Source organism: Leucoraja erinacea, chromosome 1, assembly GCF_028641065.1.
Source record: "Leucoraja erinacea ecotype New England chromosome 1, Leri_hhj_1, whole genome shotgun sequence".
In the NCBI taxonomy this organism is placed as follows: domain Eukaryota; kingdom Metazoa; phylum Chordata; class Chondrichthyes; order Rajiformes; family Rajidae; genus Leucoraja; species Leucoraja erinaceus.
This window is the reverse complement of record NC_073377.1, coordinates 43144344-43170961: the sequence shown is the minus strand read 5'-3', so window position 1 is coordinate 43170961 and position 26618 is coordinate 43144344. Positions and strand designations below refer to the sequence as shown.

The following is a 26618-nucleotide window of genomic DNA, read 5'->3' as shown; positions in this document are numbered from 1 at the left end:
CCCTGTGACCTGTGTGGGTTGTCTCCTGGATCTCTGGTTTCCTCCCACACTCCAAAGACGTACAGATTTGTAGGTTAATTGGCTTAGTATAATTGTAAATTGTCCCTAGTGTGTAGGATATTGCTGGTGTGCGGAGATCGCTGGTCGGAGCGGACTCGGTGGGCCGAAGGGCCTGTTTCCACACTGTAACTCCAGATTAAACTTAACTTAAAGTAGGGTTGAAGTTACAACAAGCAGTAAAATCCATGCATATACCTCGAGAAGGAGATTGAATCACAAGATTTAAATCTGTTTGGAAGATAATAACACAATATAAAAAGAACTTACAAAATCATCGATAGCATCTTTCACTGCTGTTATGGTCAATACCAGCACTAAAGGCACAACAGTGGTATACCACGATAGAGATGATACTTGTGGAATAAGCTGAAGGATGCAAGAAAATTCATTTGAACATTTCCAAAATAAACAACAATGCTATCTTGTAAAAAACTAATAAAGGAGACACCGGCCCATAACTCCTTAAGCATAGCAAATCACATGGAACAGCCAGCATTTCTCAGAAAACATGGGCCAAAATTTTAATTGCTGTGAACAATAAGATGGATCATTCGATTGTAATTTTTCAAAAAGTAAGAAATAAAGTTTGCAGCACCAATTTTCAATATACATTAAAGTGAAAAAAGGGTTAAAATGGTAATTAGAGATATTTTGTTGCCATGCCTCCTGCAGAATTTTCTTCACCACTTTATTCAGATCTTGCTAGCTCTTTGGAAACATTTTTCCATTGCAGCATTCAGTAGTTACATTCCTCACACCTGGAAGATAGTTGCTTACATGAGTTTAGTTTATTGTCACGTGTACCACGGTACAGCGAAAAGCTTTTGTTTCGTTCTAACCAGTCAGCAGAAAGACAATACATGATTAGAATCGTGCCATCCAGAGTGTACAGATACATGATAAAGGGAAATAACGGGAATAACGTTTCATGCAAAAGTGCAGTACGGTCCAATCAAAGATAGTCCGAGGGTCTCCAATGAGGTAGATGGTAGCTCAGGACTGCTCTCTAGTTGTTGGTGGGACGGTTCAGTTGCCTGATAACAGCTGGGAAGAAACTATCCTTGAATCTGAAGGTGTGCATTTTCATCTTTTGCCTGAAGGTTACCACTGGGTTGGGTTGGGTTACCACTGATCCTTGATTATGCTGGTGGCCTTACCGAGGCAGCGTGAGGTGTAAATGGAGTAGATGGAAAGGAGGTTGGTTTGTGTGATGGTGTGGGCTGCGTCCACAATTTCTTGTGGTCTTGGACGGAGTTGTTCACAAACCATGCTGTGATGCGTCCCGATAAAATGCTTTCTATAGCACATCTGTAGAAGTTGTTGAGATTTGTGAGAGACATGCCCAACCTCCTAAGCCTTCTCATGAAGTAGACACGTTGATGTGCTTTCTTGGCCATTGCTTCAATATGGACGGTCTAGGATGTTATTGATGATATTTACTCCTAGGAATTTGAACCTTTCAACCGTCTTTACTTCGGCTCCATCAATCCTGAAGTTGATCATTTTATCCTTTGTCTTGCTGATAAAGGTTAGAGAAAGGTTGCTGTCTCGACATCAGATCACAAGGTTCTCAATTTCCTTTCTATACTCCATCATTATTTGATATCAGGCCCACAATGGTGGTGTTGTCTGCAAATTTATAAATTGAATTGCGTTTGTATACGGAGTAAAGAAGGGGGCTGAGAGCACATTCTTGCGGTGCACCAGTGTTGAGGATTATTGAATGGGATGATTTGTCTCCTATCCTCACTGATTGGGGTCTATTGATCAGGAAGTCGAGGATCCGATTACAGAGATGAGTGCAGACTCCAAGTCCCATGAGTTTGGTGATGAGCTTGGATTTGGATAATAGTATTATTAAAAAGCAGACCTGTAGTCTATGAATAGGAGTCTCACATAGGTGTCTCTCTTATCCAAGTGTTCCAGGGGTGAGTGTAGGGCCAGGGAGATGGCATCATCCATGGAACTGTTGTGGCGGTAGGTGAACTGCACTGCATCAAGGCTGCTAGGTGGACTGGATTTAATGAGTTCCATAATTAGCTTCATAAAGTATTTCATCTTGTCAAGGCCACTGGGCGGTAATCTTTAAGGCATGAAATTGCATTTTTCCGACAGCAGGTTGATGGAGGTGGGTATCTCAAAAGTGAGCAGGGAGAAATTAAAGATGTGTGTGAAAACTCCCGCTAACTGGACCACGCAGCTATCAAGGATGTAACCAGGAACTCCGTCTGGGCCAGTTGTTTTCTCTGGGTTCATCCTCAGGAAGACCAATCTAACCTCTGCAAAAGTGACCCTGAGAAGAAGCATATTTGAGTCCGAAGAGACAGGTGTCATCACCCCATTGGCCTTCTGCTCGAAGCGAGCATAGAAAGCATTAAGTTCAACAGGTGGGGATGTACTATCAGACTTTGCCACAGTCTGCATGCATCTGAATGATTATACTGGGACTCAAGTTTGTCCTGTTATTGTCTCTAGGCATCCTTGGTAGCTTTGCGTAGTTCATAGCGGGCTTTCTTGTACCGCTCGGGATCGTTTGACATGTATGCAGTGGATCTGGCCTTCACCTGTGGTTCATTCATCAATATCAATATCAATATCAGTTTTATTCGCCACTTGCAAATAAATTGCTAGTGAAATAATTTTTCCAGCAGCGGTACAATAAAAAAACGAACACACAAAAACAAACATCCACTACAGCATTCATCACTGTGATGGAAGGCACAAAATTTGGCCAGTCCTCTTCCATTTTCCCCCGTGGTCGGGACCTCAACCCTCCGCAGCCGCCACTGCGGGCGTCCAGATGTTCAGACAAGGTAAAGTCCAGATAAAGTCCAGGTAAGCCTTGAATCGGTGCTTCCCCATCGGAGACCGCGGCTTCAGGTTGGTGTAGGCCGCAGGCCGGCGATCGAAGATTTAAAGTCCCCGCCGTGCCGCAACCAGAAGCACCGCAGACCGCAGGGCCGGCGACCAGAGCTCCTCTCCAGGGGTCGCCAGCGAGGGACCCCGCTCCTGATGGTAAGTCCCCGCTATGCCCGTTTTAGAAGTAGGCCGCGGGCCAGCGGTCGGAGCTTCTTCTCCTCCCGGGTCCCCAACTAGGGATCCCAGGCTGCGGACGCCGCGTCAGCTGGAGCTTCAGGCTGCCGTGGGACAGCGAATGGAGCGCTCCCCTTCGGTGACCCCCAGCGAGGGCTGGCCCGCTCCGCGACGAGAGTTCACGCTGTGCCCGCCGCTGAAGCCCCGGGCACGTCTCCGGAAAAAGGTCACACCAATCCTTGCTGTTAGACCACGGGGGAGGCGACACGGAAAATGTCGCCTCTCCGTGGAGGAGGCGACTGAACCGGTTTCCCCCTTACCCCTCCCCCCCCCCTCCCCCCACACAAGACACACAGAGAGACACCAAAAACACACATTAAGACACACTAAAAAAAATTAAAAAGTTGAAAAAACTAACACGCTGCTGGCAGGGCTGCCGGCTTGCAGTGCCCCCAACGACCTATTCCAACTAGGATTTCTGGTTGGGGAACACTTGGATTGTCTTTGCGGCACTCAATTTTCCATGCAATTGCCGATGAAGTCAATCACAGCAGTTGCGTACTCAGTCAGGCAGAATCCCTGAATATGGACCAGTCCACTGACTCAAAGCAGTCACGTAGGATGTTATCCATGTCCGTTGACCAGCATTTAACAACTCTGTACAGTATCCTCCCGCTTCAGGTTTTGTTTGTAGGTGGGGAGTTGAAGCACAGTTAGATGATCTAGATTTCCCAAGCGTGGCTGAGTGACAGAGCGGTAGACATTTTTTATTGATGTGTAGCAATGGTCTAGGGCAGTGCTTCTTAAACTATTTCAGTGTCATTCACCCTTGAGTCTTTATCACAAAATTTCAATCACCCTCGACCAAATTTGCTTATGTTTTTTGATAATTTTCATCTTATTCTGTCGTGTATAATTTTATACATAATTTATTTTGTCACATGAGCAAAAAACATAAATTAATTCATTCACCCCAAAATAATTTCATTCACCAGTTTAAGAAACACTGGTCTAGGGTGTTCTGGTCCCTGGTGTCCCTGGTGGGACAGTGTGGTATTTCACTTTCAATGCTTGTTGCAGGGTGGGAGATTGCAACCTTCATGTGGTCCACCCCGTTTTGACGAATGCAATCAACCTGGCGTGCACAATCAAATAAGATCAAATAGAACAAGTTGTCCTACAACTTTAGGCTGTGCACGTAATACGCAAGAAGTAGAATGCTTGTTGCACCTGCTATGCCGGCTGCTGGCAACCACGAGAACTTGGGCACATCATTTGAGAATGTTGTTCTGAAGCTAACAGTTTTCAAGTTTAATCCAATAATGGGGTTCTCTGAACGCTTCAATTGATGCGTCAATCTTTATTCTCATCTCACAAACAGTATCAGCACAACCCACAATGCTGCTTTAATGTTTAGTTTAGTTTAGTTTATTGTCACGTGTACCGAGTTGCGTGTTGCATGCTAACCATTCAGCAGAAAGACAATACATGATTACAATTGAGCCATTTACAGTGTATAGATACATGATAAGGGAATAACATTTAGTGCATGGTAAAGCCAGCAAAGTCTGATCAAGGATAGTTTGAGGGTCATCAAAGAGGTAGACAGTAGCACAGGACTGCTCTCTACTTGTTGGTGGGATGGTTCAGTTGCCTGAGAACAGCTGGGAAGAAACGGTCCCTTAATCTGGCAGTGTACGTTTTCACACTTCAATATCATTTGCCTGATTGGAGAGGAGAGAAGAGGGAGTGGCTAGGGTACAACCTCATCCTTGATTATGCTGCTGCTCTTGCTGAGGCAGTGTGGGGTATAAATGCAGTCAATAGAAGGGAGATTGGTATGTGTGTTGGTCTGAGCTGCTTCCACAATTTGCTGCAATTTCTTGCGGTCTTGGATGGAGCTCTTCCCAAACATCCTAATCATCCAAACATCCTGTGATGCATCCTAATACAATGCTTTCCATGGTGCATCTGGAGGTTGGTGAGAGGTTTTGGGGACATGCCAAACTTCCTAAGCCTTCTAAGCAAGTAGAGGCGTTGGTGTGTTTTCTTGGTCGTTGCTTCCATGTGGGTGGTCCAGGAGAAGTTGTTGGTGATATTGGTTCCTAGGAATTTGAAGTTTTCAACCATCTCTGCTTACTTAATTTCTTTATTCTTTATTAATAAAAAATATAGGAATGGGCGCTTGACTAGACTTTAAGGGCAGCATGGCGAAGGCCGTGGCACCAACAGGATTAACAAACTTATCAGGAAGGCTGGCTCCCTCCTGGAGGCGGAGTTGGATTCATGGGGGGTGGTCTTGGATGGGAGGTGGCTTCTCAAGCTGCAGAGCATGTTGGACAATACAGCTCACCCCATCCATGACATACTGGTCAACCTGAAGAGTACCTTCAGCAACAGACTGGTTTCACCAAGATGCAGTACAGAACACCACAAGAGATCCTTTTTTACTGTGGCTATCAAACTGTACAACTCCTTCACCTTCTGTCGTGGAGTGGACTGCACCCCCTCCCCAATCTTTTGCACATCCACAATCCTTTCCACTCGTCACTTTAATTTGTTGTTTCATGTATCTTGTGTTTTATGACTGTTGGCAGATTAATTTCTCTCCTGGGATAAATAAAGTTCTATCATATCATATCGTATCGTAAAAATGTAAGCCTTTGGATGTATTGACAGTAGTTTCCAGAATGAAGCCCAGATGCTCCAAAACCACAAATGATTTTTTAATTAAATGGATTTGATTGTTGCACGCAGTAAAATGAAACCTTCACTCATTATAACTACAAATTAGAATATTCCAATTAACATTTTGATTATATATTCCTAAACTCTATGAAGTTATTTAGAAATAAATTTTATTTAGACACCATAAATGATGTAAAAATATCGATAAGTGTTTTAATAGCAGCATGAATTAATAACAATCAACGTCAAACCAAAGAAGAAGTATTAGAGAGACTATTAATTATTCAAAAAAAGTAATGTGAACACACATAAAAATAAACACTCACCTGCAGAATTAGTAAAAATAAAAAATAAGCATTGGCAATTCGTTGAAATTGTTCAAACAAGTTGACTGGCAGGAATGTAAAAATATTATATTTGGAAGTTTTAATTCTATTGTTCTGAAAAAAAAATCAATATTTAGTAAGCATGTGAAAAGTAATGTAAATATAAAATATATAAAATTACAATATTTTCACATCAAAACCAGGATGAATCACAGAATGTAAATGATTTTAAAATAATCATAAACATATGAGAAAATGGAGATCTCATTTTGTTTCTACAGCTTAGTGACAAGTCATACATAAGAAATTAACTTTATGACAAATACAAGACAACATCAATTTTATTATAAACAATACTGGCAGAAATTTCAATATTTTCTGTTAGCTTCTCAATCATAACGAGAAATTAAAATCAATTGCAATCTATATTGCTCATTTCTATATATCATTTTGCTTTAAAAATTGTTTTTTATTGAGTGCAAATCTATTTTCTGAAATTTAACCATAATAACTGGAATGCTTGATTCAACACCAGATATAGGATATTTTGCTCCACACACATCTCCCTAATTTTAGATAGAAGATCTGCCCCATATATTGTTAATGTTGGGGAAATTGTAAATACTGATAATTTGTTTGGTCGTGCTCAACAAGGAAGTGTAATTCGCTGTATGGAATATAATAACAGGACCAAAATTGGTGAATTTCTTTGGAAAATAAGGTTCTCTCGCCCTGATCATTAATTGCCAAGGGCGCCACAACCTTCACGGGTACAAAACAACAGCACCTGTTAAGAGTTTGAGGGAGGTATTCAAGGGAAGCTTGTCAATTCAATTATAATAAAAACACAAAATGGTAGCGATACTCAACAGGTTATTACAGCTTCTATGGAAGAAACATTCCAGGTTGATGATCTTTAAACATAACATTTGGACCAGAACTTTGTTGAAAGATCATAAACATATAATATATAACAATAATTTATTTCATTCTCCATATATACTGCTTAACTGGCTGAGTATCTCCAGCATCTTTTGTTCTGGTGTCAGGTTTCCAATACCTAGAGTGTTGTTTTGACTGATTACCCACAGGGGACAAAGAAATTAAGTATTCCTAAAGGAGTCCAAACTACAACAAATTGATGTTGTATGCATTACTATTTTAATTTGAGATCTGAAAGGAGATAAAAATGTATTTAAGGATTGATAAAGATTCACCAGATCTAAAAATAAAGTATTTAATGAAAAGTTAAAGTAGGCAGAGAGCAAGTGAGAAAGGAGCACAAACCTGTACTGTACCTCAATGCTTGAATATAAATGCCAACATGGAATAAAATGGCATGTGATAACACATCAGAATTCCCACATCAAAATTAAGGATTTATAATGCACTTATATATTTACAATTTTCAGCTAAAATAAAACTTTTGTTATCTATAAGGATATCAACAATGTTAAGATATTTCAGAGTCCGATTATATGTTTGAACAATGCTTTACATCCGATGGTTAAATGGATCTTCCCAGTTCTGTGGCATATTATCCCACATATTTGTACACTATCAATGGATATCATCAAAATTTAAATATTGTTTACTCACCACATACTGAAATTTCAGGTTGTAAGGTCTATTATTTGCCCTTAAGTATCTCTCTTCCTCTATAAAACACAACCAAATAATTATGTCAAGTGCTTATAAAAGTACATACATATACTTGATGGATTATTGGCTAAAGGCTGCAGTGGGAGAGTAAATTGGACAATTCTTCCAAAAACCCAGCACAGGCATACTGGATCAAATCAGTGCTACAAGATTTTTCGATGACATATGAGATTTACAGTGGTCTTAATTGTTCATTTGTTTCTGTTCATACAAATAAAAAATTAATAGATGAACAATCTTGTTTAAAAATGTCCAAATGACTGTGACATTAATGTCCATTTATCATAAATTTTAAATAATTCACTATCCGATTATTCAGAAATCTCAATCTTTTAAGATCTCATAATCCCGGTTCCAGCAATACTTTGATGTAAATCACTGTGAAATATTGAAAATAAATCAATTTAAAGGCATGTTGAAGAATTAATTGGAATAGTCAAGAAAGTCTGCTCATTTGTCACACCAAAATCTGGACTGATGGAATTTTATTGTATGGCACAAATCAGTAGCGTTCAGCTTCAGAATTCATACTTTGTTATTTATACATATTATAATTTGGACAGTTGTAACTACATGATAATTAATTATTTGTAATTAGTTGTTTTCCTGTGGCAGTGGGTCACTGGACATAATTTTTAAATAACTACACAAATGTAAAACTGGTATTCCAGCAGCATTGAAGCTTTGGTAATGCTGGACTATTACATGTTTTTCACTTTTTTAATTGTTACACGATAGTATATGTTTTTCAATTAACCAGTAAAAAATTAAAGAAGTGTGAGAAATGGGGTCCCATTGTGTTTAAAGGGTGCTTGGTAAATACGGCCTCGGTGAGGGAGCTGGGGATAAAGAACCAGATAACCTAGATACTGAACTGTTGGCTTTTCTTAAAAATGAGATTGAACTATTGGGTTTTATTGTATTACTCGACGAAGGGGGAACCGTTGGGTCCCATCCCCTTAACGCGTGGTTGCGGGGGGGGGAGCCTGCGGCGTCACACACACACTAACCACCCTCCCCCCACACACAGTAACCACCCCACACACACACACACTACCCACCCCCCTTAATATCTATATTACTAGAAGTCTGATCTTGACCACTTACTGTTGTTCTGTGTATTGATTTTAGAAAAAAACGCTGCCACTTACGGCTGTGATTTTTGTCCATCTTACTCAGAGCCCCCCTCCGCTGCGCAGGACATGAGGATTTTTCCCATCGATGAAAAATAAAAGAGTTATTACTGTTTAAAAAATGTGGAGATTCTCTCTCTTGAAGGAGGGACTATAAAACCCAGAAGTGTTGAGTGCCTCAGTCAGTCTCTGCAAGACGGGGGAGTGAAAGGGTCACGTCTCTCAGTCTGAGCTGTGAATAACACTGAACACATGTCTACTAAACTGTGAGTGGTTTTACTGACCTATCAATGTCCTTAATGTGGTTTGAAAATATACTGAAATCTGCTAAAATGTTCCCGTTTCGGCGTCTGGTTTTTGAAGAAATGCGTTTCAAAGGCGAAATGACACACACACACACACACACACACACACACCACACACACACACACACACAACACACACACACACACACACACACACACACACACACACACACACACACACACACACACACACACACACACACACACACACACACACACACACACACACACACACACACACACACACACACACACACACACACACACACACACACACACACACACACACACACACACACACACACACACACACACACACACACACACACACACACACAGACACAGTTTAAATTATACTAGACCAAGTGCAGACCCGTTGGGTCTGTTCCTCCAACGCCCGGTTGCGGTGAGGGGGTGGGGGGGGGCGGCATGTGGCATCACACGCACTAACCACCCCCCAAACACGCTAACTATCCCTCCTTGATATTATATTAATATTTTAAGAGAGGGAGGGGGGTCTTGTCCGGGACTTCCCCAACATCGGGAACAATCTTCCTGCATCTAGCCTGTCCAACCCCTTAAGAATTTTGTAAGTTTCTATAAGATCCCCTCTCAATCTCCTAAATTCTAGAGAGTATAAACCAAATATACAGAGTATAAACCAAGTCTAAGAGTATAAACCAAGTCTATACTCCCATCTCTCCCCCTCTCTCTCTCTCTCTCCCTCTCCCTCCCTTTCTCTCCCTCTCCACCTCCCCCCTGCCCTCCCTCCCCTAAACACCCTTATCCCCTCCCCTACCCCCTCCCCTCTCCCCACCCTCCGTCTCCTCCTCCCCTCCACCGCCTCTCCCTTTGTCTCTTGCCCTTCTGTCTCTGCTCTTTTCTCTCTGTCTCTCCCCATTCTCTCTCTGCCCTCACTTTCTACCCCCCCCCCCCCTCTTAAAATATTAAGAGGGAGAGGGGAGGGAGAGGGAGAGGGAGAGGGAGGGGGTGGAGGAGGCGAGGGAGGGGGAGAGGAGGCGGGTGGGGAAGAGGGAGAGGAGGGGAGGGGGAGAGGGAGAGGGAGAGGGGAAGGGGAGGGAGAGGGAGAGGGAGAGGGGGAGGGAGAGGGGAGGGAGAGGGAGAGGGAGAGGGAGAGGGGGGGAGGGAGAGGGAGAGGGGGGGGGGAGAGAGGGGGAGAGGGAGAGGGAGGGAGAGGGAGGGGGAGAGGGAGGGGGGGAGGGGGAGAGGACGGGGAGAGGACGGGGAGAGGACGAGGAGAGGACAGGGAGAGGACAGAGAGAGGACAGGGAGACTGCTGGCGGGCGTGAGGAGGCTTCTTTTTGGCCCCGGTCACGGCCCTATCCCAAACGCCGGGTTTGGCGCTCACTCCAGCTCCAGGCTCTGCTCCAGCCCAGGCTATGCTGCAGCCCAGGCTCTGCTCCGGAGCCGAGCGAGGATGTGGACGGGCGTGGACCCCAAGCAAGGCCGTGACGGGCGAGAGGCGGGCCGTCAGCAGCCGTTATGGTCGCTGGCCAACAGGAGGCGACAAAATGAGTGAGTGGGGGGGGTGTAGGATTTTATTTTAAAATGGGTACATAAAAAGAAAAAATGTTTTGAGTGCAAAATTGAATGTAAAAGTGAATGAGCTAGCGACATGGAAAAAATGACGGAGTTTAATGACGGAGTGCTGGCGTAGCAGGGAATCAAAGGCCGAATCAGACACCCACAACACACACACACACACACACACACACACACAGTTTTAATATATTATAGATAGATATGATGATAGATGATAGAATTAGGAGAAAGTTTTATAGAAACTAAATATGACATTCAAATACAGTACAAATACAATTATGCTACACAGAGTAAAACCTTTTTCTGTAATCAATAATTACAAAACATGAGTTTATGTGTGTTGTGAAGGACTCACAAAGACCGCAAAAATTAGCTTTGTAGTACCTGTTGTCTAAGGGATCAGCTTGCCAACTTGTTTCCAATATGGTGACTCGTGCCTGTGCGTACAATTGGAATGCAAGTCATGCTACCTACCATAGTGATATGGGCATTATACATCCATCATACTGCCAAAGAAATTATGCTACGTAGGAAGTCAACAAAACCATTTGAAACTCCCAAACTGCACTTTCATACAACATCCTCTTTTAACATTCAGTAAATATGTGTTCAGCATTAGGCGTGAAGCACAGCTGTGTAATTTAATGGGATCACCAATTGTTTGCATGTTAAGCGCAAACATTTCTATATGTTCACTAGAAGATGCTATTGTTCACCCTAGGATTCAGGGTCCATATTCCTGGAGGAACTTCAGCATGGAACAATGCAAAAAAATGTGCTTCAAAAGGATTATCCTCACCGAGATGTGCTATCTGCTCCATCCACAAAGCAAAACCTAGCTCTGGATTATGGCAATGCCTGTTATCTCATGAAGCAAAAGTAATGCAGCCTAGTACCACAAATGTTAAACCCATTCGACTAAGTACTTTGGGGCCTCTCCATCCATTCAAACCACCAACTTCAATGTATGCTCTGTTCTGACCTTTGCTTGATCAACTCTTTTGCCCTCCCCTCCTCATGTAATTGGTCGACCTTTTCCATTGCCACTAGGCCGACAGTCCCCACTGATCATTAGGATTTTCCCTTACTGGACCTCTCACAAGTATGATTCTAGCCACACCTTCAGCCCCACAACCCTCTATCAACAATCCAGTGCCAATACCAATGTCATCTTTCACATGTTCCACCAAGTAAAATCCTTCAAGCATACTAAGTGTGCAAGACCTGAACAAATTAAGCACATATCATAGATTTATGTGCTATATAAATTTGCAAGATTATGCCCTCAAAAAAACACTTCTATTGGCCGACCACAAACCAATGAATCATGCCTTCCCAGGCACAGAAAAAAAATAGGTCAATTACCTTTTATGAATTGAATTCTTATAAACAGAAATAATATGAGGATCCACTGTCTGAAGGAGGAATAGAAACTGATTCAATTTCAAAACAAACTATTTGAAGAAAAAATACATTTGCAGGATTCCAGGGAATTAGATTAAACAGATTGCTTTTGCACAAAGCCAGCATCAGCTCCATGCATTAGCAATTCTATGATTTGAAATTCACATAGTCACAGAATTATGCAGCAAGAAAACATGCCCTTTGGCCAACTTGTCCATGCCGACCAATACTGCATTACGATCTTGTCCAATTTGCCTGAGGGGCTATCCCTATAAACCCTTACTATCCATTTATCTGTCCACATCTCTTTTGAAAGTCATATGTGTATCCACTTCAATAGCTTCCTCTGGCAGCTCGTTCCAGATATGCCTATCCTTTGAGTGAAACAGTTACCCCTCAAATCCTACTTAATTATTTCCTGTCACACCAAAAGCTTATGCCTTCTTGTTTTAGAATGCTCTACCATGGGGAAAAACCTGAGCATTCACTTTATCCATGCCCCTCATGATTTTGAATACTTCAATAAGGTCATCCCTCACCCTCTTACACTCCAAACAAAATTGTCCAGACCCTCATCGGTAACATCCTGAAGGATCTCTTCTGCACCCTTTCCAACTTAACGGCATGCTTCCTATCGCTGGGTGATTAAAACTGCACACAGTATTCCAAATATTGTTTAACCAACATCTTGTACAGCTGCCAATCTTTGTACACAATACCCTGCCCAAGTGCCAAACGCCTTCTTCACCACCTTGTCCACCTGAATCATCATTTTCAGATAACAATGTACCTCTACACCCAGATCTCTGTTCCACAACACTCCAAGGCTCTACCATTTACTGTGCAAGTCCTGTCCTGGCTTGTCAGAGTTAAATTCCATTTGCCATTCATGAGTCCAACTTCCCAACTGATCTAGATCCTGTTGTAATCTTAAATATCCATCACCATTGTCCACTTTACCACCAATGTTGGTGATAACTAATTGTCATCGAACAAAGGAGCTTTTTATTGACTTCAGGAAGCGTGGTGTAGCACATGCTCCAATCAGCAGTCCCCTGTGATGAAGCCAGGGAGATCAAGAAAAGTGAGAAAAGTTTCAGAGCCAGTCCAAGTGAATTTGAGGGAAGGGTAGGTTAGTGGTAAAGTTAATGAACAGCGAGTTCTGCACAGGTGCAGGAGGCAACCTTCATGTAGTAATTAATGTAGCAGAAAAAGAAATGGGCGATAGTGCTAGTGTACAAAAAACTCTTTATTCTTGATTTCTTGGTCTCCATCGCAGGAATAGAATATTAACTGGCATCTAGTTCAAACCCACTAACTCACACAGTTATCTGGACCACACCTTCTGCCATCCTGCATCTTGCAAAGACGCTTTTCTCTACTCTTGATTTCTTCATCTCCACCGCATGTTCTCAAGATGACGCACTTCATTCTAGGACATCCAAGATCCTCTTCCTTGAGTAAATGTGGTTTCCCCTCTGCTATCATAGATGGATCTCTCAACCGCATCTTTTCTGTGTTCCGTAGTTTGGTTCTCATTCTCCCATCCCTCTGATGGAACAAGGATACAGGTTCCCTGGTCCTCATCTTTCACCCCACCAGCATCTGCACGCAACACATCATTTTCCAACATTACCTCCACCTTCAAAGTGATCCCACCACCAGTCACATCTTCACATCTCCACCACGTTCCGCTTTCCGCAGAGACCGCTCCCTCCACAACACCTTGGTACAAAACACTTCCCACACAAAACACCCCCTCTCCAGGTACTTTCCCCTGCAACTGCAGGAGATGTAACACTTATCCCTATACTTCCTCCCTCACCAGGGGCCCGAACAGTCCTTCCAGTTGAGACAGAGGTTCATGTACATCTCCTCTAATCTCATCTACGGCATCTGGTGTTACCGTCACATCGCATGACCGAGCGTAGACTTGGCGACTGTTGAGCTGAACACTCACGCTAGGTCTGCCAAGGGCTACTGGATCTCCCAGCATCTTAACTTTTCTTTCCATTTCTATAATGATCTTTCTGCCCTGGGCCTCCTCCATTGCCCGAGTGAGGTCACATGCAAACTGGAGGAAGAGCGCCATAGATTCCACTTGGATAGCAACAGTATGAACATTGAATTATCATATTTTACATATCTAACCAATAGTCCCCCTCCCCAATTCCTCCCGCACTCTGCCCTATGTCCCACCTGGACTCACACCCATTTTTTCCCCTTACCTAACACTTGTTTCACAATTCCTAACTCTTATATCCTTATCTCACAGGTTTAGTCTTTTCATTTCTCTTCACTGTCCAACTATCTGCCTATCAAAAATCCTCCTCACCTGTATCCACTTACCACTTGCCTGGGTATGTCCCACCTCTCTTCCAGTCTTTTTTTCCCTCAACCACCACAAAGAAACGCCCCAACCAGAAGCATCACTGTTCTCCAGAGATGTTGTTTGACTCACTGAGTTACTCCAGCAAATTTAATATTTTTTTATAAACTAGCTTCTGCAGTTCTTTATTTCTCTATTTCAACATAATCAGACGGCCCACCCAGGTCATTCCCTGTTTCCTTCCACCCATCTGGAACAAGGTACAGAAGCTTGAAAGAACATAATCACCAAACTCAGGAACAACTTCTTCCCCTGTAGCAAGATGAAGGAGCTAGCTTTTGATTTCAGGAAGTGTGGTGCTGAAGTGGTTTAGAGCTTCAAGTTCCTTGGCATTAATATTACCAACAATCTGTTGTGGACCAACTAAATTGATGTGTAGAATGGAACTGCAGATGCTGGTTTAAACCAAAGATAAACACAAAATGCTGGAATAACTCAGCGGGACAGGCAGCATCTCTGGAGAGAAGGAATGGGTGATGTTTCAGGTCGAGACCCTTCTTCAGACGGGTCATCACAGAAAGCACACCTATGCTTCTACTTCCTTAGGAGACTGAGAAAATTTGGCATGCCTCCAATGTCTGGCAAACTTCCACAGATGCACCTAAAAAGAATACTGTCAGGTTGCATCACTTCTTGGTTTGGGAACAGCGCCACAAGACAGTGTGAAATTGCGGAGAGATGTATATGCAATTCAGTCCATCACACAGACCAGATTTCCTACCATTGACTCCATCTATACTTCACGTTATCTGGGAAAAGCAGCCAACATAATCAAAGACTTGTTTGAATGACCCCAGTCATTCCTTCTCCCTGCTCCCATAGGGCAATAGGTGCGAAAGACTGAGGAAGAGTTTCTTCCCATCTGTTAGCAGGCTTTTGAACAGACCTTCCATAAGTTAGAGTACTGTCTGATTCTCCTCTATCCCATTGCAGGAATTGGACTTTGTCCATGGAACTGATGTGCTACAATGCTGATAACTATATCCTACATTCTTTATTTTCACCTTTGCTTTACCTATTGTATGAGTTTGACTTCATCGTATTTATGTATAGTATTATCTGATCTGATTGGACAGCATGCAAAACAAAACTTTTCACTGAGAGAGGGAGAGAGAGGGTGTGCTGAGAGGGGGGTGAGGTGAGGGGAGGGGGAGAGGCGGGGAGCAGGGAGGGTGGAGGTAAGGGGGTAGGGGTGTGTGGAGGGGAGGGGGGTTTAGGGGAGGGACGGTGGGGGAGGGGATGGAGGGAGGGGAGGAGAGGGAGAAAAAGGGGGGAGAGAGAGGGGGGGGGGGGGGGGTAAGGGGGTGGAGGAGAGGGGGGGGAGAGGAGGGGGGGAGAGGAGAGGGGGGGAGAGGAGAGGAGGGGAGAGAGAGGAGAGCCGGGAGAGAGGAGAGGGGGGGTGGGAGAGAGAGGGGGGGGGGAGAGGAGGGGGGGGGGATGGGGGAGAGGGGGGGATGGGGAGAGGGGGGGATGGGGAGAGAGGTGGGGAGAGAGAGGAGAGGAGAGGTGGGGAGAAAGGGAGAGAGACAGGGGGGGGAGAGAGAGAGAAAGAGAGAGGGATAGAAAGAGAGAGGGATGGGGAGAGAGAGGAGGGGGAGAGAGAGAGGGAGGGTGCCTTTTTACTTCAACCCAAACCCCCCAAACAACCATTTGCAGGCAGTGCTTTTTTCCTCAAACTAACCATATTTTCATTTTCAAACCACATTATGGGTACTCACAGCTGTGGAGATATTTGTTCAGTGTCATTCAGAGCTCTGATTGAGGCACACCACTTGCAGAGACTGATTGAGGCACACCACTTCCTGGTTTTATAGTCCCTCCCCCTCCCTCCAGCATGGGCAGAAGAGAGAATGGGGAATGTTGTAAAAACATTAATATCACTGTCAATTTTCATCAACGGGAAAAATCCTCGGCACACATGCGGCGGAGGGGGGGCTCTAAGCGAGGTGACCAAAAATGACGGCCGTAGGTGGCGGCGTACTCTCGGAAACCGCAGCACAGAAGGCCAAAACCGGTCAAGAAGAGAGTTTTAGTAATATATAGATAAGATAGATAGATAGATAATACCCCAACTCCTGTGGTTCTGCACAAAGATGACTGCTGATCTTCAAGGGGACGTATTCTGTCCCTAAGCCTCCCCTCTACTCTTAATATATCTATATTAGTGCACATATCTGTGCAAAGAGAAATGCACTCTTGTAGTAATAATGTATTTAAAATGTACACAAAAACTTACCTTGAACATTGCCCTTGGTACAATCTAAACCAAATGGTGGCATTCCAAATGTTTCTATTTAAATGGTCTATGCATCCATGAAATTCCTGTTAAAGGAAAATAACCAGTGTAATTAATCCAACCAGAAACTTAAATCATTAATTAATGTGTTACATTTAATCCCTTCCCCGTTGCTTATTTACATTTTCCCAGCTGGTTTGTTAAGACCTCAATAGTTCAAAATTGAATGACAAGAAATAGTCAGCACTTAAAACATTTTCTCTCTACATTGGGAAAATTTTTGCTCAATAAAAAGGGGATTGAGCATGTATTTGACAATTTATAATGTTTGCATAGGGAACTTCCTACCACACACCCACATTGCAAAATTTATGTTTCTTTTAAATAGATATGTATTTTATGTACCAGAGTTATACCAGAGTTGTGTCCTCTCCTACCTCCAAGATGGTTCGGAATGCTGGAGAATGACAGCGAGCAACATCAACCAGCTGCCATACTAAGAACATGAAAAGAATCCTTAGAATATTTTGGCCAACACCATATCCAACCAAGATCTCCTTGCTCAATGCCAACAAGAGAGCATGGACACCATCATCATGAGAAGGCGCTGGAACTGGATTGTCCATTTACTGACAAGAATACCAGCCAGCATCCCAAAAATAGCCATGCATTGGACGCCGGAAGGGAAAAGGAAACGAGGGAGACCCAAAACCACCTGGCGTTGAACTGTAGAGGAGGAAATGAAAACAATGGACCTGACCTGGGGTAGTGTCCAGAAGCTAGCCCAGAACAGACAGGAGTGGAGGACCTTCGTTGCTGCCCTACATGCCAGGAGGCATAATAGGCAGTAAGTAAGTAAGTAAGTAAGTAAGTAAGTAAGTAAGTAAGTAAGTAAGTAAGTAAGTAAGTAAGTAAGTAAGTAAGTAAGTAAGTAAGTAAGTATTTTTTACTAATAGCATGCATATTAAGTAACAGAACAAAATACTAATTTTTCTCCACACTTTTCAGATAAGAAATGTTATTAGTTTAGCATCTTATGGTAAGTAATATTAACAATAATTGGTTTATTAGTATCAATGGTAATCTGGCATATTGTGGCATTGCCTTGGCATTTTTTTTTTTACAGCGTGCCTGAATAAGAATGGGGAATAATTTGTTCTTAATATCTTTCAGAATACAGCACAATTTTGCTTTGTTTCTATCCGCCATACCCAATCATTGCCCTTTTTTGCTTGTTGGATTCCTGAGTTATCACTCGAAATTAAAGGGACCTACTAAATGAGATGATCTAGACCAAGACAAAACTGGGCCTGGAGTTAGATCGTGACTACAAAGTAGCTCTCATCAAATATTAAATTTGATATCCCAGGCCTGGGCTCCCAAGGAAGGTGCGAGAAAGAGATGATGCATGGAACAACAACTATCTCATCCAGTCAGTCAGAAGATTGACTTGACTACATACTGTATGAAACGAAAGAACAATATTTATTTTCCATTGTGTAAGAAGGAACTGCAGATGCTGGTTTAAACCGAAGATAGACACAAAAAGCTGGAGTAACTCAGCAGGACAGGCAGCACCTCTGGAGAGAAGGAATGGGTGACGTTTCGGGTCAAGACCCTTCTTCAGACTGGTGTCTTCAGACTGATTTATTGTCCATTCCCATTTGCTCCTTGAAAGAAGCAGATAATTTACATTAGAGGGCAGTTAAGATTCAAACCAAGTAGGAATAGAAGATTTCCTTCAATTTCTACATCCTACATCCTACATTCGATTTCCAACATCCCACCCCAGGCAGACGTCCGTCTGGCACTGGAGGAGCTGCACGCCGTGGTCAACAAACACCAGACGTCTTACCCCGAGGCATTTACCACCATTGCTGGGGACTTCAATAAGGCAAACCTAAAGAAATCACTCCCTAACTTCCACCAACATGTCTCCTGCTGCACCAGAGGACCAAACACCCTCGACCACTGCTACACCCCCATCAAGAATGCCTATCGCTCTATCCCTCGCCCTCACCGGTAAATCCGACCATACCGCGGTGCTGCTTCTTCCTGCCCACAGGCAGCAATTAAAGAGCGCACCCCCAGAGGTGAGGACAGTACAGAGCTGGTCGAGGGGGGACAGAGGAACAACTCCAGGACTGTTTGGAGTCTGTAGATTGGGCAATGTTCAAGGACTCGGCAACGGACTTGAATGAATACATTCATTAAAAAATGTGTGGAGGACTGCATCCCCATCAAAACCTTCCGAGTGTTTCCCAATCAGAAACCTTGGATGAACTTTGAGATCCGCACTCTTCTGAAGACCAGACACTGGGCATTCATGTCAGATGATACAGTGGTCTACAAGAAGTCCAGATACGACCTTGGTAAGGCCATCAAAAAGGCCAAAAGGGACTTCTGCTCCAAGCTGGAGGATGACAGATGTTCGGCAGCTGTGGTGGGGCCTGAATGCAATCACCTCCTACAAGGCGAAATCAGGAGGCAGCTCGAATGTCGGCGAAACATCATTCCCTGATGAGCTCAATGCGTTTTACGCATGCTTTGATAGGGAGAATACTGATGTGCCTTCCCGAGCCCTCATTCGCTGTGATGGTATTTCAGTCTCAGTCACAGAGGCCGACGTCAGGAAATCCTTCAGAGGGGTAAACCCTCGAAAAGCACCTGGACCTGATGGTATACCTGGTCGTGTTCTAAAAACCTGTGCGGATCAACTGGCTAGAGTTTTTACGGACATTTTCAACCTTTCACTACTGAGGTCTGAGGTCCCCACCTGTTTCAAAAGGGCATCAATTATACCAGTGCCCAAGAAGAGTAAGGTGACTGGCCTCAATGACTACCAACCTGTGGCACTAACGCCTGTGGTGATGAAGTGCTTTGAGAGGTTGATCATGGCGCAAATCAACTCCTACCTCGACAAAAACCTGGACCCACTGCAGTTCGCTTACCGCCACAACAGATCAACGGTGGATGCGACCTCGCTGGCCCTCCACTCCGCTCTGGACCACTTGGACAACGAAAACTCGTATGTCAGGCTGTTATTCATTGATTACAGCTCGGCATTTAACACAATCATCCCCTCCAAGCTGGTACCAAACTCGCAGAACTGGGTCTCAGCACATCCGTCTGCAATTGGATCCTCAACTTCCTCATCCACAGACCACAGTCTGTTCGTATTGGTGGAAATGTGTCAGACCCGATAACAATCAGCACGGGAGCACCTCAAGGCTGCATGATCAGCCCCCTGCTGTACTCACTCTATACTCATGACTGCGTAGCCGGTCATAGTGCGTACTCCATCATCAAGTTCGCTGACGATACCACTGTTGTGGGACGTATCACCGATGGGGATGAGTCCGAGTATAGAAGAGAGATCGAGCAACTGTCCATATGGTGCCAGCACAATAACCTGGCCCTCAACACCAGCAAAACCAAGGAACTGATTGTGGACTTTGGAAGGAGTAGGATGCGGACCCACAGTCTCGTTTATATCAATGGTTGAAAGGGTCAAGAGCTTCAAATTCCTGGGCGTGCACATCTCTGAAGATCTTTCCTGGTCCGAGAACACTGATTATCAAGAAAGCACATCAGCACCTCTACTTCCTGAGAAGATTACGAAGAGTCGGTTTGTCAAGGAGGACTCTCTCTAACTTCTACAGGTGCACAGTAGAGAGCATGCTGACCGGTTGCATCGTGGCTTGGTTCAGCAACTTGAGGGCCCTGGAGAGGAAGAGACTACAAAAAGTAGTAAACACTGCCCAGTCCATCATCGGCTCTGACCTTCCTTCCATCGAGGGGATTTATCGCAGTCGCTGCCTCAAAAAGGCTGGCAGTATCATCAAAGACCCACACCATCCTGGCCACATACTCATCTCCCTGCTACCTTCAGGTAGATGGTACAGGAGCCTGAAGACTGCAACAACCAGGTTCAGGAATAGCTACTTCCCCACAGCCATCAGGCTATTAAACCTGGCTCGGCCAAAGCTCTGAACATTAATAACCCATTATCTGTTATTTGCACTTTATCAGCTTATTTATTCATGTGTTTTGTAGTCAATGCCTACTATGTTCTGTTGTGCTGAAGCAAAGCAAGAATTTCAATGTCCCATCAGGCATACATGACAATAAACTCACTTGAACTTGAACTTGAAGGACGGCAGTAAACCAGATACATTTTTTGACAACCAATGGTTGAGCGATTACCAATGTTGCTACTATTTTTTGAATTCTAGATTACCGTGCATTCAATTACTTTAATTTAAATACCCCAGTTGGTATTCAACGTGTCAGACTCTGAAGGGTCCCAGTCTGAAACATCTTCCAGAGATGCTATATGACATGCTGGGGTACTCCAATACTTTGTTTTTTCTTGTTTTTCTTTGTAAACCAGCATCTATAGTTAATTGTGTCTACATTCAAACGTGTGTGTCTGGATTAGCAGCACAGACCTCTGCATATTAACTCAATTACCAAACCACAATACAACCAAAGTCCAGTCGATGTGAAAGGAGAATGCTATTTTGTCTAATAAGCCATCGTGAAATTCAAAATCACAAATAAATCTTTAAAATACTATGAACTCCAGTAATTATGCACCTCGAATGCTCATGTTTCTGAGAAAATTTAGCAATTTCATTAAGTTTTTTCAAAGACATAAATTTGAATTTGGTGAGCTGGGTTCTTTTTTTTAATATTTATTTTATTGGAAGCAATTGTACAAAAAACATGACAATTTTACAGTTTTGTGAACAGCGATTTTAACATTTTCAAAACAGAACATTAAATTAAAAAGAGAAGAAATGAAAAGCGAGAAAAAAAGAAAGAAGAAAAGAGAGGAGATATATCCGTCGACCCACCATACGCCCGCTCACCCAGCCCGATAATATTGTGTTACTCAAGAAATTCAATAAAAGGAGACTATAGTTTTAAAAATTGTTCCGGTTTATCATACAAGACAAACCAAATTCTCTCTAGATGCAGTGTGCCCGTCATTTCTGTCATCCACATCTTCACTGGAGGAACTGCAGTCTTTTTCCAGAATTTAAGTATGAGTTTTTGGCTGATATTAGACCATAATCGAGAAAGCGTCGTTGAAAGACCGTTAGTTTGCTACATGCCTCTGATATTCCCAGTATTATCAATTTTACGTCTGGCTCTAATGGGATTTTCAGTGTTCTGGAGATGACTCTGAATACTTCCATCCAAAATCTTTTTATTTTTGTATGCAGTACAAAACTGTGGGTTAAGGTGGCTTCTTGAGACTGACATTTATCACAAAGAGGAGAAACACTGGGGAAAATCTTGCTCAGTTTGGTTTTTGAATAGTATAGCCTGTGCAACACTTTGAACTGTATCAGGCAGTGTCTGGCATTTAAGGAGCAATAATGGATGTATTGTAAGCTTTCGCCCCATATATCATATGAGATTTATTGACCCATCTCATCCTCCCATGCACGTCTGTAAACCTCAGATGATGGGGTGTTGATGTTCTGAAGGACATTGTAAATGTAGGATATCAACTTTTCTGTATCTGCATGTCTATTCAAACACTCATCAAGTTTGTCTGGGCTTGCAGTGGTGTAGTCTTGCCTGTATGTTTTCACATAGTCCCTAACCTGCAGGTATCCGAAAAAATTATTAGTATTTCTCCCGCAACGTTTGGAAGGAGGAAAGAGTCCCCTTCCAATAAAGGTGTCCCACAGTGTTGATTCCCTTGTTCAAAACACCATCTAAAGTAGAGGGATTGTTTGCAATAGGAAGAAGGAGAGGCATGTCTCTCAATTTGAGGCAGAGCTTTAACTGTTTCCAGATATACGAAGAGTACCATGTATTATTGGGGTATAATCACACATTGACTTATTCAGGGGTATTGGAGACAGGACAATCGAGCATATGGAGAAAGGCAAGCAATCTTCTCTTTCCAATTTTAGCCAGGAATCAATTTTTGAAGAAAGATTTGGGAAGATATATTGGTATTGTCTGGAATAGATATAAAAGCTGCGGGAGAAAGATCATCTTTACGGCATTTAGTCTGCTGAGGAGGTAAATAGGCAATGTTTTCCAAAATTGAATATAAGTATGAAGTTTTGTGATTAATGAAGGGAAATTTGTTTGGAACAGAAGGGAATATTTCCTGGAAACGTAAACTCCAAGGTATCTGAATTTGTCAGTAACAATTCTAAAGGGGAACTGTTGGAGCCGGGTGACGTCTTGTTCGTTTATTGGCATAATTTCGCTTTTATTCCAATTAATTCTGTAGCCAGTGAAGGTGCCAAATTGATCTATAATGGATAGTAAATTTGGGATACTGGTTTGGGGGTTAGTAATGTATAACAGTACATCATATGCATAAAATAACATTTTGTTCATACTGTATTTAGTATTGTATCCATATATGCCTGGGTGGGACTTAATACTCACAGCAAGTGGTTCTATGGCTAATACAAATAGCATCGGGGTGAGAGCACATTCTTGTCTATTGCCCTTGAATAGGTAAAAGTTAGATGAAAGTATTTGATAGGTTAGTATTCTGGCGGTCGGGTTAGTATATAGAAGCTTCATACATGAGATGAAGTTTTCGCCTAATTGGAATTTTTCCAACGCTGTGAAAAGATAAGACCATTCAACTTGGTCAAAAGCTTTTTCCACGTCCAATAAGATGATTGTGATGTTTTGTTCGTTATTCTATGTGAATAAATTATATTAAGCAGGCGTCTCAGATTAAAGAATGATTGTCGTTTAGGTATGTACCCAGTTTGATCTGAGTGTACAAGTTTGCCAATGACTAGGCTGAGTCTACGAGCCAGAGTCTTGGCTAGAATCTTCCGGTCAGTGCTCTATAAGATCCCGGCCCTTCAAGGTTCTTATCTTTTTTTAGGAATCAAAGTAATAATTGATTCTGCTAGAGTTTGCGGTAAAGTCTGCTCCTTGAACGCTTGGGTAAACAGGCTTTGTAGATGTGTAGCAATTATGTCGTAAATATATTTCTAAAATTCATTATTGAGCCCATCTGGGCCATGAGTTTTTCCATTTTTCAGTGATTTAATGGTCTCTGAAATGTCCTTTACTGTTATTTCTGCATCCAACTCTTCACGTTCACTCACTGAGGGATGGAAGGTTGCACTTATCCAGAAAAGTATGCATCGTGAATGAATCGGCTGTTGTTTGAGACGAGTAGAGGGTTTGATAAAATTGTTGAAATCTTTCGTTGACATCTTTGGGCAGGAGAGCAGTTCACCTTTTTCTGATCTGATTTTATGTATGGTAAGGTCATTTTCTAATTTACGATGTTGTCTTGATAAACGTTTATGAGGTTTATCGCCGAATTCAAAGTGTTTTTGTTTTGTGTATTGAAATGCCCTACTGATTCTTGCCGAGAGTAACTGGTTTAGTTTGAATTTGAGTGCAGCTATCTTGTTATGTTTTTTAGTGGACGGGTCAGCCGCATTTTCTAAGTCTAACTGTTTTATTTGTTTTTCTAACTCCAGTTGTTCTGCCTTATTTCTCTTATTCTGCGATGCTTGGTAAGAAATTCCTCTGCGGCTTACCGATGCTTGGTACACCTCTGACGAAGGCTTTAAAGGTTTCTCAAAGTAAAGATGGAGAAATGCCAGGAGTGTTATTTGTCTCAAAGAAGATTTCCATCTGTAACTTCAGGTAGTCACAAAACCTAGCCTCTGCGATTATTTGTGGATTAAATCTCCAGCACGGCTGTCCTCTCGCCATTCCTCCCAGTTTCACAGAAAATGTAAAAGGGTAATGATCTGAAATAATGATATTATGATATTTTGGGTTGTAAGTATATGGCAGAAGTTTGGAGTCAACCAGGAAATAATCTATTCTTGTGTTCACTTTATGGATACCTGAGTAGAAAGAATATTCTCTTCCTGAAGGATTGGCAATCCTCCATACGTCCTTTATATTTGTGTTATTTATATAAGTATTCAGAAGTTCACTGGATTTGGATGTAATTATTCTTTGAAATGAAGATCTGTCTAGGTATTGGTCTAATCCACAGTTTAGATCCCCCCGATTATCAAATTGGACTGGGACATATCTGGGATTAAATTAAATATTTTATTGAAGAATTGAGCGTTATCAAAATTTCGACTGTATATGTTCACCAAAGTCAATGAGGTTGAGTACATTTCTCCGGATACTATAACATACCTACCCTCCTTATCAGCTATTGTGGACTTATGTTTGAACGGGATACCTTTACGGATTAGAACTGCGGTACCCCTGGCTTTAGAGGGAAAGGTGAGTGATACAACTGTCCAATCCACTTACACCTCAGCCTGCTGTGTGAATCGTGCTTGAGGTGAGTCTCCTGAAGAAATATTATGTCAGTGTATGGGATTTTAAGTGGGCTGGTATTTAACCCCTTTTTATTGGTTGATTCGCGCCCTTGGCATTCCAACTACAAAACGTGAGTCCTTTCCCCCCAGTTTTGCTTGCTACATCATCTTGCATAGCTAATTTAATGGGTGAGCTGGGTTCTGATGCAATTTTGTGGACTCGCAGTTTTCCGTCAGCCTACAGTACAAGAGCCCGCATATGTCTTAACAGTGGTGGTTGGTTCAATTATGTTTCATAAACTTTGCTGTATTTCTCTCATTGATTTGTATATCAGATTAAAAACTATTCATGGCCTAAGTAGAAAGGGGAAACATATTTTCATTCCACATTTCATTCAATTACATTAATTTAATTTTCCCAGTTGGTATTCAAACGTATCAGAGTCTGAAGAAGAGCTCCAACCCAAAAGTTTGCCTATCCATGTCTTCCAAGGATGTTGCTTGATATGCTCAGTTACTCCAGCATTTATTTTTGGAAACTAACATCTGCAGTGGTGCAGCAAACATTTTATTATAACATTGAAGCAGAAAATGGAAATATGTAAAACACCCGAAAATGGTGAAAGTAGTAAAATAATTAAATGTTAATTTCACAAGGATTTATGCCATTAAACCATGAAGTGCAAAACTTAAGTAATTCTTCCTGATGCAAGCATGATAAAATTGTTGAAAAGCACCTTATAAGCACAAAGATGGACAGGGCAAGATTTTTACACATGAAGGTTGGCAAATGCCTGGATGTGCTGCCAGAGGTGATGGTTGATGCAGATACGTTAGTGGCATTTTAAAGACTTTTGGATAGGCATATGGATATGGAGGCAATGGAGGCCATATGAGTTATGTGCAGGTAAACAAGTGATGATCTTGGCATAATGTTTGGCACAGACATTCTGAAACCAATGTTCACCCTCATCCTTCTAAATACAGCGAATGCAGGTCTAGTGCCGTCAAACACTCCTCATATGTTAACCCACTCCTTCCTGCGATCATTCTTGTAAACCTCCTCAGAACTCACTCCAGAGCTAGGACACCCTTCCTCAGATATGGTGCCCAAAATTGCTCACAATACCCCAAATGCAGCCTGACTAGTGCGTTATAGAGCCTCAGCATTACATACCTGTTTTTGTATTCAAGACCTCTTTAAATAAATGCTGGCAATGCATTTGTCTTCCAACTTGCAAATTAACTTTTTTGGGAATTCTGCACCAGGACTCCCAAATGCCTTTGCAACACCAATTTCTGGATTTGCTCCCCATTTAGAAAATAGTCTACACATGTATTCCTAATACCAAAATGCATGACCAAATTGAAGCTTTCAACCTTCAACATCGATTCACAGAAGTTCCACTGAGCCTAATAAAATGCCATTAATCCAGAAATTATCAGTTTTTTTCATGCCACTTTAATATTTAGAATTATATGATTTTAGTTTAAATGGAAGCATAGGATAGGCTATAGA

The 26618-nt window shown here is 42.4% G+C and overlaps 1 protein-coding gene across 3 annotated transcripts in view; it reads right to left on the bottom strand.

Moving 5' to 3' along the window:
* Window positions 1-26618, bottom strand: part of LOC129696117 (probable phospholipid-transporting ATPase IM) — a 199420-nt gene that overhangs the window by 149671 nt on the left and 23131 nt on the right. For 2 of the 3 annotated variants that reach the window (XM_055633597.1, XM_055633586.1), the window contains exons 3-6: window positions 16800-16885; window positions 7707-7765; window positions 6108-6221; window positions 328-426 (exon numbers count right to left, since the gene is read on the bottom strand). In XM_055633597.1, coding sequence (XP_055489572.1) covers window positions 328-426; window positions 6108-6221; window positions 7707-7765; window positions 16800-16842 — 315 coding nt within the window. In that variant the 5' untranslated portion in view covers window positions 16843-16885. Of the gene's footprint in view, window positions 1-327; window positions 427-6107; window positions 6222-7706; window positions 7766-16799; window positions 17662-26618 lie in introns of those variants that run through there. The other variant, XM_055633606.1, reaches the window with a different exon arrangement.